The 14,248-nt window shown below is 41.0% G+C and overlaps 1 protein-coding gene and 1 pseudogene across 3 annotated transcripts; both read right to left on the bottom strand.

The window, feature by feature from the left end:
* Positions 1-6,326, bottom strand: part of LOC145419718 (serine/threonine-protein kinase pim-1-like) — a 34,022-nt pseudogene extending 27,696 nt beyond the window's left edge.
* Positions 4,915-12,114, bottom strand: LOC145419751 (uncharacterized). Of its 3 annotated transcripts, XM_080288138.1 has the most exons (4): positions 12,018-12,114; positions 11,283-11,355; positions 7,385-8,445; positions 4,915-7,302 (listed from the first exon to the last, which is right to left on the bottom strand). In XM_080288138.1, the coding sequence occupies exons 3-4, from the start codon at positions 8,414-8,416 to the stop codon at positions 7,135-7,137; spliced, it is 1,200 nt and encodes a 399-aa protein (XP_080144264.1). In that variant the 5' UTR covers positions 8,417-8,445; positions 11,283-11,355; positions 12,018-12,114; the 3' UTR covers positions 4,915-7,134. The 3 variants fall into 3 exon arrangements, with proteins under 3 accessions (XP_080144264.1, XP_080144265.1, XP_080144266.1); XM_080288139.1 differs by lacking the exon at positions 12,018-12,114 and having other exon boundaries at positions 11,283-11,651; XM_080288140.1 differs by lacking the exons at positions 11,283-11,355; positions 12,018-12,114 and adding an exon at positions 8,695-8,844.
* Between the last annotated feature and the right edge of the window lie 2,134 nt (positions 12,115-14,248).

The raw sequence follows: 14,248 nt of genomic DNA, 5'->3' as shown, positions 1-14,248 counted from the left end.
GTGTCAGGGTGGGGGGACTGATTGAACTGTGATTGTGGAATTTGCCTCACACAGGTGTGTTCGCTGTTGCTTGTTTGAGAATACTGCTGTATATATACAAATGCTGACTGCATAAACAAACTGTTGTACATATATTTTTAAAATTATCTGAATATATTAAGAAAAAGACAATAAAAAACAATGACTTGCAGCATCAAGCGGAGGAGTTTAATCTTCTCTTGTTTACGAGTTTGGGGACAGGTGAGCAGAGGACTGACAGATGAAAAACACGAGCTTTCTCTAAGGGTGTTGCCTCTCCCTTAAAGACAGGCTGAGGAGTTCAGTTACTCAAAAGGGGCTCAGAGTAGAGCTGCTATTCCTACACGTTGAAGAGAGGCTGATGAGAAAAGGAGAAAGAGGCCCAGGGCAGACCTAGGACACTCTGGAGAGGCTATATCTCTCAGCTGGCCTGAGGATGTCTTGGTGTTATCCCAGAAGAAGTGGAGGAGGTGGCTGGGGAGAGGGAGATGTGGGCTTCTCTGCTTAGGCTGCTGCCCGGGTAAACTAGTCCTTGATAAGCAGAAGAAAGTGGATGGATAACAATAATAAGCAGAAGAAGCTAAAAGACACAAATTTAGAATAAAACATTATTAGTTATGAATTGAAAGATATAATTATTCAGTTATATAATAACTCAGCTTATAAATATATATGTAGGCATTTTTTTGAAGTAAATTATCGGGTTTGTTGGCAAACAGCACCAGGAAGACAGCAGTTACATTTTCTTCTGAACTGACAGTTAGCAAGTACAGAACAAACAGAAATGCAACGAAAATATTTCTGCAGCTTTTATTAATTTCACTTATTAACCAGAACTGCACAAAACAAACAAAAACTCTCAATTAACAGAAGAGAGAGAAATCTAGTGAGACACACTGACTAGGACACGGCCTCAGAGGACCAAACTAGCAGTCAGCCACTTGTATGGCTGTGCAGATAAATAATTAGTTGCTTTTTTATTCCTGGGACTTCTGATCCTCTCCAAATACACAGGGAAGTACCTGATGCAGATAGTTTTGGGTACTACCATCACCAAGCATTTAAAAAATCTATTAGAGGATAATAAAGTGTTTTCACCAGCTTGGCCCAGAAGAAAAACATATTTTAGCGTATAAAATAGCAGTCTCTTCCAAACAAGTCCTTTAGCATGCTGATGTTAAAAAATATCATGTAGAGTGAGACGGGCATAGAGAACAGCACTGACTGGGAGAGGCTTTGAACAGATGACATACTCAGATCACTTCAACATATAAGACTTTAACAATGCACAAGCATCTATCAAAAACCTATTTAATCTATCATCTGTGATATTATTATATACAATTATAATGTATTGTTCATCTCCCTTAAATAAACAGGCAGCCTTAAGGTATAAAATATTAATTTGTCTACTGTTTCAGTGGCTGATAATGCCCCACAGGCCTCAATGTACGGAGCCCCGCAGGGGACATGGGAGAAAAAAAATTAAGACTGACTTTTGCGAGATCTCGCAAAACTAACTCGGGATCTCGCAAAACCCGTTTTCTCCTGTTTTGGGTTAGTTAAGGAGGTCTTTATTTTTGACTTTGTTTTGGTAAGGTCAGGGGTGCGGGATTTGTGTAGATTTGTTTTGTTTATTGTTTTGGCCTTGGCTCACCCTGAAGTGTTGACACTCCCATTTTGGTTCCTTTATTTCACATTGTAAATTAATCACCTTGTATCTAACGGATTTGTTTCTTGTGGCTGCTTGGGTCTTGGGGGGGAAGCGAGTGCCTCACTCATGTTATGGCCTGGCCCTAGACGGGTCGTAACATGAATTGGGGGCTCGTCCTCTGCCGTGTTTTTTGGTCTGTTTGGCAGTTTTCTTGGTGTGGGGGTGGTAGGTGTGTGGGATGATGGAGTTTTCTTTGGATGATTTTGTTACTTCGCCTTCATGGGATAAAATAGTGAAGTGCAGGAAAGCGGATTTGCTTATTATTGCTAGTTGTTATGATATTCAAGTGTCCTATGGATGGGATCAGCCACCAACACAGGCCCTGGTGAAATGTAATTGGCCTCAGCTATGACCACCGGCCCTGGTAAACTGTAAATATCCTAGGCCAGGCACCACAGGCCCTGGTATGGTGAAGATGGCCTCACAGGAAGCACTGTCCCTGGTGTAAAGTGTATGGCCTCAGCCAACAACACTGGCCCTGGTGAAATGTGGATGGTATTGGCCAGCACCACAGGCCCTGGTGTAATGTGGATGGCCTCATCCAACAGTACAGGCCCTGGTGTGGTGAAGATGGCCTCACAGGAATCACTGTCCCTAGTGTAAACTGTATGGCCTCAGTCAAAAACAGTGGCCCTGATGAAATGTGGATGATATTGGCCAGCACCACAAGCCCTGGTGTAATGTGAATGTCCTCAGCCAGTAACACAAGCCCTGGTGTATTGTGGATGGTTTCGGACATCACCACATGCCCTGGTGTAATGTGGATGGCATGAGCCATTAACGCAGGCCCTGCTGAAATGTGGATGGTATCATCCAGCAGCACAAGCCCTGGTGTGGTGAATATGGCCTCACAGGGAGCATAGGCCCTGGTGGAATGTGGATGGCCTCAGCCAGCAACGCAGGCCTTGGTGTGGTGAAGATGGCCTCACAGGGAGCACTGGCCCTGGTGTAATGTGGATGTCCTCAGCCAAAAGCACAGGCCCTGGTGTGGTGAAGATGTCCTCACAGGAAGAACTGTCCCTGGTGGAATGTGTATGGCCTCAGCCAGCAACACATTACACCAGGGAAAATGTGAAAAATAGCTCTAACTTTTGATAGAAGACTCATACATACATATTTATGGCTTTATGTTATAGAATTCAATATCCCCGTGCTGGGCAAACAGGTTTTGCAGTTGTTTGTGCTGATATTTTCAAGTTATTCACATAATGAAAATCTATACTTTGTTTCGGGCGAATTCCCCATTTAAATGCATGTAATCGTAAGAAACACACTGTCTTGACGAAATGAAGTGCTTTTGTACAACTTCATATAAATAGCTGTAACTTTTGATAGAAGACACACATATTCATGGCTTTATCTTATAGAATTCAATTCACAGGGAGCACAGGCCCTGGTGTAATGTGAATGTCTTCAGCCAGTAGCAAAGGCCCTTGTGCATTGTGGATCGCATCAGCCAGCAACACAAACCCTGGTGAAATGTGGATGGTATCAACGAGTAGCACAGGCCCTAGTGTAATGTGAATGGCCTCATCCAGCACCACAGGCCCTGGTGTGGTGATGATGGCCTCACAGGAAGCACTGGAAGTTGTGTAATGTGGATGGCATCAGCCAGTATCACAGGCCCCTGTGTTTTGTGGATGTCATCAGCCAGAAACACAAGCCCTGGTGAAAGGTGGATGGTATCAGACAGCAACGCAGGCAGTGGTGTGGTGAAGATGGCTTCACAGGGAGCACTGGCCCTGGTGAAATGTTGATGGCATCAGCCAGTAGCACAGGCCTTTGTATATTGTGGATGGGATCAGCCACCAACACAGGCCCTGGTCAAATTTAAATATCCTCAGCCAGTAGCACAGGCCCTGTTGTAATGTGGATGGCATCAACGAGAAGCAGAGGCCCTGGTGGGGTGAATATGGCCTCACAGGAAGCACTGTCCCTGGTGTAATGTGGATGGCCTCAGCCAACAACAGTGGCCCTCGTGAAATATGGATGGTATTGGTCAGCACCACACACCCTGCTGTAATGTGAATAGCCTTAGCCAACACCACTAGCCCTGGTGAAATGTGCATGATATTGGTCAGCACCACCGGCCCAGGTGTAATGTGGATGGCATCAACAAGCAGCAGAGGCCCTGGTTGGGTGAAGATGGCCTCAAGGGAGGCACTGTCCCTGGTGTAATGTGGATGGTAGAAACCGGCATTACAGGCCGTGATGTTTTGTGGATTGCCTCAGCCAAAAGCACACTCACTGGTGTGGTGAAGATGGCCTCACAGGAAGCACTGTCCCTGGTGAAATGTGGATGGTATTGGCCAGCACCACACACCCTGGTGTATTGTGAATAGCCTTAGCCAACACAACTGGCCCTGGTGAAATGTGGATGGCATCAGCAAGTAGCACAGGCCCTGGTGTTGTGATGGTGGAATCACAGGAAGCACTGGCAGTGGTGTAATGTGGATGGCCTCAGCCAGCAACACTGGCACTGGTGAAATGTGGATGGTATTGGCCAGCACCACAGGCCCTGGTGTAATGTGAATGTCCTCAGCCAGTAGCACAGGCCCTTTTGTATTGTGGAACGCATCAACCAGCAACACAAGCCCTGGTGTAATGTGGATTGCCTCATCCAACAACAGTGGCCCTGCTGAAATCTGGAGGGTACACTCAAAAAAATAAAACATTAGATTTACTTAAAGTTATGTCAAGTGGTTCCACACAACTGCTTTAAGTAACTTTTAAGAAATGTTGTTACTTAGTTTGAACTCAATACTGTTAAGTTAGATTTACGTAAGTGTATTGGCTAAATGTAACTTAATTGCAATGCTCAGCTGATACTTATCTTTGTTGCTTTAAGCCTACATAACTTGTTTAGGCAATATCTTTGTAATACTGTTACTTAACTGGTACATAACTTTTCTGCTTTAGAAGGACATAACCTGGTTAGGTAGTATCTTTGTAAAACTGTTATGTAGCTGCTACATAACTTTGTTGCTTTTGAATTATATAAAATTGTTAAGTAATTTCTATTCATTACAATTACAAATAAATCATTTACACTGGTTACTTCCATACAAAATAGCAAAGTTTCTTAAAAGTTACTTAAAGCAGTTATGTGGAACCACTTGACATAACATTTTTAAGTAAATCTTAGGGAGATATTTTAGGAAGAAATGAAGACAGCACCCAAATTATCAAACACAATCCTGCCTTTAATAAGCACATTCAGTGCATATAAAATACTTTTTTCCAAGCACAACAGCTTAACACAAAGTGCAATCAATGCAACTTGTTACAAATTCCAAGTGAATATTTTGTGCAGAAAATGTAGATCAGTATAAAGTGCTAACCAACTTGTCGTCAAACTAAAATGATTTAAAAAATGATCCAACAAAGTCCTGTCTTTACTAAGCACATTCAGTGCATATTAAATACTTGCTGACAGACCGAAAAGACTGTAGAGCCGTAGCTTAACACAAAGTGCAATCAATGCAGACAACTTGTTACAACTTTAACTAAATACTTTGTGCATAAAACAATATTTTACTTCAAAGATCAGTGAAGTGCTAACCAACTTGTCTTTCAACTGGTCCAGAAAGCATCCAAATTATCAAAAAAAATCCTACATTTTACAGGACGTTTCAGGAATTATTTTCAAACACTGATAAGCATGAAAGAGCAAACTAAACTCATTTAAAACAGTGAAAATTGGCTGTTTTGTTCAAAAACTGTACTGTAAAACAGTGCTACTCAGTTTTTCAAGTTATGGTTACATCCCAAGTTGCAGACAGCTGCCAAATGTCACATTCTTTGAAATATCAAAGCACAGCGGCCTAACCGCTAAAACTTTTAAAAATGTCTGTCATTTTCTGTATGTTGTCAAGTAGCAGTAGAAGAAGTGCAACACCAATTTTTTAAGTAACAGTATTTTGCTAAAATGCAAATGAACATTATTGTTCTCTAAAACTGGTGAATGTTCCCAAGAAACAGTACTGACAATGAAAAAAAGTGTTTATGAACAACTTAACTATACCTGAACGTAAAGCATTCAAACTAAGTTAAGCAATAAGGGCCTCCCGCTTCCTCCTCTTTATTCAAGGAGTTTGTTTCTGAGCACTTGAACTTTGTTTGATAGCTTCTTAGCATCAAGTCCCATCAGTACTTTCTGAAAAAACTCAAAAGTGTACCTGAGGTTGGATGGGTAGCTCATGTTTAAAGTGTAGATCAGGCCGAACAACAACACAACAGCAGTGGCAACATCAGGAAGATCTCTGAGCACAGCGACACCCTCAATTATGATACCAATGTCTTCTGCCGGGTCAAGGTCACGCTCTCCTTCTGGTTTGATGACGTAGATGCCAATGAGTGTCTTCTCCATTTCACTTTCGGCCTCATGGAAGTCCACATCCTAAAAAAAAAAAAAATAAACATAATAATACAAGTTGCAGGGTTTCTTATCAATTAAAGGGATATTCCACCCAAAGTGGAAATTTGTCTATTACCATATTGCCAAGAGTTAGATAAGTGAGAAAAAAGCATTTTGTAACCAGCACAGTACATTTCTGATCTTATACCCATTGTTCCTGGTGAGCTCAATAATCATGTCGACTGCAAATGAAAAGTTTTGCAAGGACAAATGAAAAAACAGTTGTAGTACTAAGCCAGGGTTTCCCAAAACCCTGGTCCTCAGGGCCCACTGTTCTGCATGTTTTCCATGTCTCTGCTTGAGTTTGGGTCACTGAACTCGTGTGTTGCACAGTGTGTCACGTCTCTAGAGTCCTAAGAGTGTGTCATGGGCAGCCGTGTGCGACGGCCGAAAAAACGCATGGTGTGATCCCGGCACAAAACAACCAACAGCAGAGGACATCCAGGACCACAATCTGAATATTACAGACAACACCAACAAGTACCAGATTCAACACTGTTTGTAAGGTAAAGCATGTTGGTGCAATAGCTTTACTTTTGAGCTGATTTTATAAGACAGACCATCGCATCATTACAGAGTGATAAATCCGAATCTGTGAGCCGCGTAAATGCGGCAAGGCGCAAAAGTGAAAAGTGATAAAACTCAGCTCAGAGACCTCCCTTTATCCCGTCTTGGTTTGAAAGGTGCCTGATGGCAGTTTATTCTAGCTTCAGCTTTTCTACTGTAAATGCCAAAATTCTCCCCAGGGAGCCGCGGCAAATCCCGTTTTGGAAACGCTACGTTCCTGTAAAAAACAGCTTTTAATTCTGGCAATTTTTTTTATGAAGTATCCAAATCAACTTAAAACTTTATTACTGTGACAACACTATCATGAAAAGGACAAAGAATAAACAATCCCATAATACCAACATTAAACTTTACCTTACAATAGAAGGAGACAACAAAATCATATGTATTAAAAGAGGGAATGAAGCATTCAAAAAAATTAATTCCAAACCTCATCAATTGCAGCCATGATTTCTGTGATCTTGCGTCCAGATGTTCCTCCCTTGTTTCTGAAGACTTTGGTCAGTTTGGTTGTGTTGTTGTCCAGCTGTGCCATAAATGTGGATGTTAGCGGGACCGTAGTGATGCGCTGGAATTCAGCATTTATCTGTAAAATAAACAAATGTTTAGCGTGATGGGTTTAAAATATTGCATGTGGAGTGCATTTGCAGATCAACTGATTCAGTTACCTCACGTGGAGAAAAAAGAGCTGGCCATCGGCTTTTAAAGTCAGCTACGAAGGGCATGTCCTGAAGAATTTCTTGCCTCCGGTGAGGAAAGGTTTGGGCCATTTTTGCTTTGATGGTTTCATCGTTGTTCTTCTTCTTGAACTCTGAAAGCAGCACCAACCTTTCTTCTTCCTGACTCTCTCGGGTTTCTCCAGCTGGATAATCAGGGCAGAAATTCACCTCCGCTCTCCTGGGTTTCTTGACTTGGTTGGGATGCACATTACTGTTCCCTCTTCTTTTGAGAGAATTGATGACCAACTCACTACACCCTAAGTTCTTCAGTTTTCCACGATAGTTTGACATTTTATACTTCAAACTGATCTTCCATGCAGAAAATCCAGTTTCTGAACCCTTCTCTTTCAAGCATGGATGCTTTACAACCAAAGCTTGGCAAACATCACTAAGATTGCTGTCTGAAGGGTAAGCTTTGTACTTCATAATTTCTGAAGACAAGCTCTCTAAAATGTCAGACTTGAGCTTTGGTTTTAGGGTTAAAAGTGTTCCATTGGCTTGGAATTCCTGGTTGCCTTTTGTCAATTGCAGCTCTACATCGAAGCTAAACTCAGGTATGCGAAAGTCCAGTGGCCAGGCTTCTGATCGCAGCGTGGAGTTTGCTGAGCTCGAGGAGCTTGATGACCTGGATTCTGGCGATGACAGTATATCTGTGTCATAATCAGGGTTGTGGCCAGAGCAGGGGCTACCCAAGTTAAATGAGGACACACTGCTTTCATTACTACCAGTGGATGTTTCTGGTACACCTGTTTTAATCACTTTTATTTTGTCCATGTCTTTTAGATCAAATGTGGATGTCATGTTAAGGAACTGATTAAAATCTGTGTCCATGTACTGCAATCTGAACTGTTCAGAAACTCCGCACTGATTTTCAATCTCCGCTTTGAGCTCGTTAACATTCTTTGGTATCCCCAAAGGAAGGGTTAACTTGAGTGCGTTGTTCTCCCCCAGGATTATCAGAAGCTTTGTTGGGGCTGTCATTTCTGATGTCCCAATCTCCAACTGTTACTCTAAAAAATAAGTGCAAGAACATGAGCAGGTGGTTCCCAAATTCAGTACATGTTACAATGGTGAAGCAGGTATTTTTTTTAGTGGTATTCAGAATTTCGCAGCACAATTTTTTTTCTAGTATTTTTACAAGGCTTGAAACATATCTGAGTAGATTTAAGTTCTGGTCCAACTATTTTTAAGAACCAAACTTTGAGAAGAACTGCTATACAGCACAAAAATTAAATCGGCAACATGGACATTAAAATTACCTGAACAGTGTATGTATCTCTTTAATGTAACCATGCGAGAAGCTCCGACTTGGTAGTCACAAAGTGGATAACAATCCACCAGATCCTCATGTGCAACAAGAGAAATTTCCTTTGGAGATGGGTCAATTTTGAAGGATCCATAGTGTTCAGTGTACCACGAGCTCAGTTTTTTTTACTATAAACACCAACGAATCTGCCAAAATACACATCTGCAGGATTTCAGCAAACTCTGGCAGACCCCCCAGTGATCCATGTACTATTAACATGCCCTTCCTGTAGTAGATGCCCGCAACAGACACACTCTGGGCAAGGCTAACTACAGCTGTGTCAGGGTACTTTTCAGCAAGACAATGTGCAATTTCACGTTTGAGAAGTTCTACTGGGACTGCCGAGACTCGTGAAACCTCAAAAGTGGCTTTGCTACAGCCTGATGAATGCATGTAATGGCCAATCATGAGCTGGTGTTTGGTTGACAAAGACAGGGTTATGTTTTTGAAGCAGTTTGTGTGTCTAGCAACTTTTTTAAAAAATGTGTGCTTTGCCTCGAATCTGATTGTCCATAATAAGGCAAGTGGACCAAAATGGCGAATTATTGAGGGATAATGAGCCAGAAAGTGATGTTTTGGCAATGGTCTTCTATCTGGGCATACTTCTCTGTACCTTTGATGGTGGTCTAAAATCTTACTCTCCAGGTATGCAACTGAGTCACTGTTATGAACAGGACACACAACAAGCTCAACAATATTCTTCAAATCTAGTAGAAGTTCCCAAGCTGGTTCGTTTTCAGGTATGTGTTGTCCAATAATAAGTGGCAGAAGTCTTAGTAAACACCAATTTTCATGTGCATTGCCACCAACAGTTTTTTTACTAAGAAAATTGTGAGGCAATTTCTGAGGGCGATTAGTCTGATCCCCTCCTTTGTAGGGAAATGACTGAACAAGTCTATTTAGATTTTCAAAAGTGATGTACTTCTTGCCTATTAGTATTCGAAGGCACTCAGCTATCTCAAAAGGCACAATACCTTCAAAAAGGTCATGTGCAAGATCAGGGGGGAATCCTGCAGTGACCTTGAAGAAAGACAGACTGTCTTGCCAAGACACACGAGCTTTTCACACCACAACAAGCTACCCCTGTCTCACGTGCAGTTGCTATGTACACGATGGAGCTCCTCAGTTCTCAGAGAAAAGTCACTATTTGTAGCTTTTGATTCAATCTCTGAGCGTGTAGCAGTACAAAACCTGCAAAAGTAATCGCCAGAAAAACTTTCCACAAAACCGGCCAATCCATGAGCTCCGAGGCTGTCTGCCACTACATATTGGACAGTGCCTTTAAAGTTGACCCCTAAATTGTCAATGAACACTCCCTGCTGCTCTAAAATGACAAGGTCTTGCAAAAGTGGCTCAAATATTTTTGGATAGCCAAAGGTCCTAAGGTCCTCACTTTTGCACAAGAGAGCCAAATAAATAGAAGAGAGGGATGAATGACTACCTGGTGGCAAGTTACCTAAAATCCAGTAAACTGAGCAAAGTTTATGCTTTTTCCGTGATGTCCCCAATGGATTGCAAATTTCGAAATCATCAACATAAAGACAAATAGAGATTCTTAGTTCACCGCCTGAGAAAAACTCATTATTTTGAAAATGTAGACCATCTTTATATGATGTATACTTTTCCTTATTTACAAAAGGATTCTGATTGTGGCTAGTGACAAATTTGTTCAGTATGTTTTCTTGTTTAAATATCTGCTGTAATGATTTTAGAATAGGAATATACTGAAAGGTCCTCTTGCTTTGGGAGTCGAGAATGTATTCAATTGGATCAATTACTTCAAAATGTTTTCTGTAATACTGTCTGCGTTTGAAGGCAGTGGCAAGTGTGCCGTCCTTTTCTATGGCTTTTAACAAAGGGTTAAAAGAAACTGCCTTTGTCAGTTCTTCAATAACAGGCTGGTCTAGACAAAGGTTATGATTCTTGAGTATGTCTACAATTACTTGATTTGTCAAAGGCACTGATGCACAGCTTATCAGGTAGTGCAATTCTGAAAGCAACTCGTCAATTGCTATGCTGGGAACATGAAAATAGTTTTCCAACTTAAGTAAAAGAGATGCAAAATTAAGTTCTATTACATTTGCCAAATCTTCAGTCTCACTTGTAGTTGTATCGTGATCAATATTTGCACTTATGTCCTCTTCTACAATAGTGTCTGTACTGTCATCAGGTGATGTTTGGCCTACAATAGTGTTAGCAATACCGATTTTAAAGTCTTTTAAGGTATAAGGATTGTGTTTCCTATTTCGATGAGACTTGAATGTACCATAGATATTTGTTTTGAAAGAACAACCCTCAAACATGCAATGCACAGTCTTGTTACATTTTAGATGGTTGTTAATGTGAGAAAAATACTCCTGCTCTGAAGCTATGTTGCAGCAGGAACACAAATGGCAGTTAAATGTTGCCAAACTCACAGACTTGTCTAGAGTTCTTTGGGTATGTGATCTGCTTAAGTGGCTATGTAGAGCATTCCATGTTTTGAAAACACAGACACAATCAGAAAAGGCACATGGATACTGCTGTCTACTATGAACTAACCTGTAGTGTTTTAATAACAGAGCTCGTGATGACACCACTTTTTTGCACAATTTGCACTGCCACATCAACGTATCTGGGGGAGAAGCACAAAAGACATTTTCATTACACTGTCCCTGAAAAAACTAAATAATTTGCACATTGTTAATGTTTCATATTAATCAGTTTTATTTTTAATATTGTATGCTACAACAATGAATTTATTGATCTACATCATCACCACTGCATATTGTGTAAATGTGTGTGTAATCTGACATTAAAAGTCGAGTGAGAAATCCCATGGACATTGTACAACATTAATGCAGTTCATCTTACACCAGCTTACTAAATGCTTTCTGCAAGCTACATCAAAACGTAAGCTGAAATATTAGACAGAAAATACACCCTAACCTGTCTACTAGCAAGGAGCGCTTCTCCACTGTTGTTGGCTAAAGTGCAACGCAGTCAGGCGTCCGAGTATAAACTCGGCGCGAAAGTGCGTGCCGGACCGAATGCGCTGCCTGTACCGACGCATACCGACGCTAGCGCTACACTACATTTGGGCTGAAAACAGAGCTTTGCTATTGCAATGGAGTCCCCTCCAAAATCATTTGGAAACTCACGTGCAGCAAGTCCACGTTAGCAAACCTTTACCGGGCAAAACCCTGCCTGTACTCTTTTCTTAGTAGCACTTGCGACATTAACTGACGTGTGAACATATATATGTAGACGGGCTTTACAAGAAAAATAACTTCTTACCTGATTTTTGGACAAAAATGCGGCTGAACCAGTCCACATGGCGAAGAAAAAGCAAGCTTGAGAAAGAGGGTGGTGCGCATGCGCATTGGCCCTTACTTAGGCGGGCTCTGAACGCAGCAGTATGTGCAGAGGGACAAACCTGTGAATTTACTCAACAATGTTACGTTGACACAGTTCAATGACTTTGTGTAACGACAAAAAGTAACAACGTTTCATTAAATTTGCACAAACACTTTAAGAATTTTTGCAAAATCGAGTTTATAAAGAACAAACAACAAAATCTACTTTTGTAAAAGCAGAGATAGGCTGAGTTCATTTTTTTGAGTGTATTGGCCAGTAGCACAAGACCTTGTATATTGTGGATCGCATCAGCCAGCAACACAGGCCCTGGTGTAATGTGGATGGCATCAAGGTTCAAGGTTCAAGGTTCTTTATTTGTCACATGCATAGTTATACAAGTATAACACACAGTGAAATGTAGCCTGACATGCTCCTCGACATGTGCAAAAATGGGGGGGGTAGAGGAAGAACATTATATATATATATATATATATATATAGTATATACATTGGGTGAATGTGCAGTAGTAGCAGCAAGCAGGTGAATTCTGTACATTAATATGAATAGACATTGACTATTTTACAGGATAGACAATATAAATGTGATGGCCAAACCCATGGCCACACTCTAAAGTCGGTAACTTTTGTATTTTCATTCATTTGAACATAGTAATACATTTTAGTTTCCAATAACTTTATTGATTGGTTTGGATACATTTGTTCTATTTGTAAGCGCGCACATTTAGTTTACTTATGTATTCATACTACTTCATTTCTTTGCTTTCTGACTAACCTTTGTCCTTTTATTTCTTACCTGCCATCATCCCTGGGAGTTGCTGGACAAAAGATGGTAGCCAGGGTTTGAAACCATTAAATACAAAGGAAGATAATTGGACCACACCATCACTTCCTGCTGAAGGGGGGAATGTGTGTTTTCTTTATTTTAAAAACAAAGTATTTGTATTTAATTAAATATTTGAGTTTAGGGTTTAATGGGGTTTTTGAGTTTCTTCTTTAGTGTTTAGTTTATTAACAAACTAGATTGTACTGCATCGTTTGTGATTTATGATTGTGTTTGTTTGTTACCCCTCATGTGTCACAATGGTCTGATCAGCCATTATATATACCCTTGTATGTCATTTCATGTTTAGGTCAATTATGTATGTTTGGGCAGTCATTTGGTTTGTTAAGGTTGCAGTCTGTGCCTGAGTTCAGTTTTGTTTCTTTGACCTCTTTTATGAGCTCAACATTTATTAGTCTTGTAAATATAATTTTTGGGGGTTAAATAAATGGAAACTATATTTTTCTAATAATTCCTGGGCTCCTCCTGTTTTTCAACTCGGTCCATCACATGTGGTGTCAGAAGTGGGATCCTTCAGTTGAGGAGACAGGATTTTATTTTGCATTTTTCTGCCCTTTTTTCTCCCCTGACAAACTTTTTGAGCCATGCAGAATGCTGTGCGCCCAAAGAGAGGAAATAAAATGGAGGCCAGAGAGGCCTTGCAGCAGCCAGAAAGGGAGAAGGAGATGGAAGAAGGAATTTCAGTTGTGGCTGGAGACACTGAAGGAGAGGATACCAGGGAGCCAACTCTCCTTGATATTGCTGGGATTCTTCAGGCTTTCATGGGACAACAGGAAGTTCGAGATAAAAAGCAGAGAGAGGATGCTATACTGCAAGAACAGCGTTTTAAGAGTTTGCAACACCAGTTTCGGCTTTTGCAAATGGAAGTGCAGGCCAGAACCACCCCACTTCCAGAGCCCACATCAACTGATCCAGAGTCTGTTGAAACTCCAGCTGATTATCAGACACAAGCAACATCTCAGCATGAGGGTTCTGGCTCAGCCTCCATATTAACAGGTCAGTCTGTGCATATTCATCATCCTAAACTGGAGAAACTAGCTGTTGAAGATGATGTTGAACATTTTCTGACCACTTTTGAGAGAATTGCAGCTGCTTGTCGTTGGCCAGAGTCAGACTGGATTTTTCACCTCATTCCTCTTCTCACTGGTAAGGCTCGAAGTGCCTATGTTAATATGGATGTGGACGAATCACTGCAATATGATAAGGTAAAAGCTGCCATTTTGCAAAAATATGATATAAACCCAGAAACAAATAGGCAAAGATTTCGCTGTCTTGACGTTTTTGATGAGAGTCCCAAGGAACTGTATGCG

Source organism: Astatotilapia calliptera, chromosome 13, assembly GCF_964374335.1.
Source record: "Astatotilapia calliptera chromosome 13, fAstCal68.1, whole genome shotgun sequence".
Taxonomy (NCBI): Eukaryota; Metazoa; Chordata; class Actinopteri; order Cichliformes; family Cichlidae; genus Astatotilapia; species Astatotilapia calliptera.
This window is presented reverse-complemented; position numbering and strand designations above follow the sequence as displayed.

What these genes read in the sequence shown, in the direction of transcription:
- LOC145419751 (XM_080288138.1), bottom strand. Translation starts at nt 8,416, where the DNA reads ATGACAGCCCCAACAAAGCTTCTGATAATCCTGGGGGAGAACAACGCA. An exon ending in CTCTTTTTTCTCCACGTGAG is followed by an intron (nt 7,303 to 7,384) that starts GTAACTGAATCA and finishes TTTATTTTACAG; the next exon opens with ATAAATGCTGAATTCCAGCG.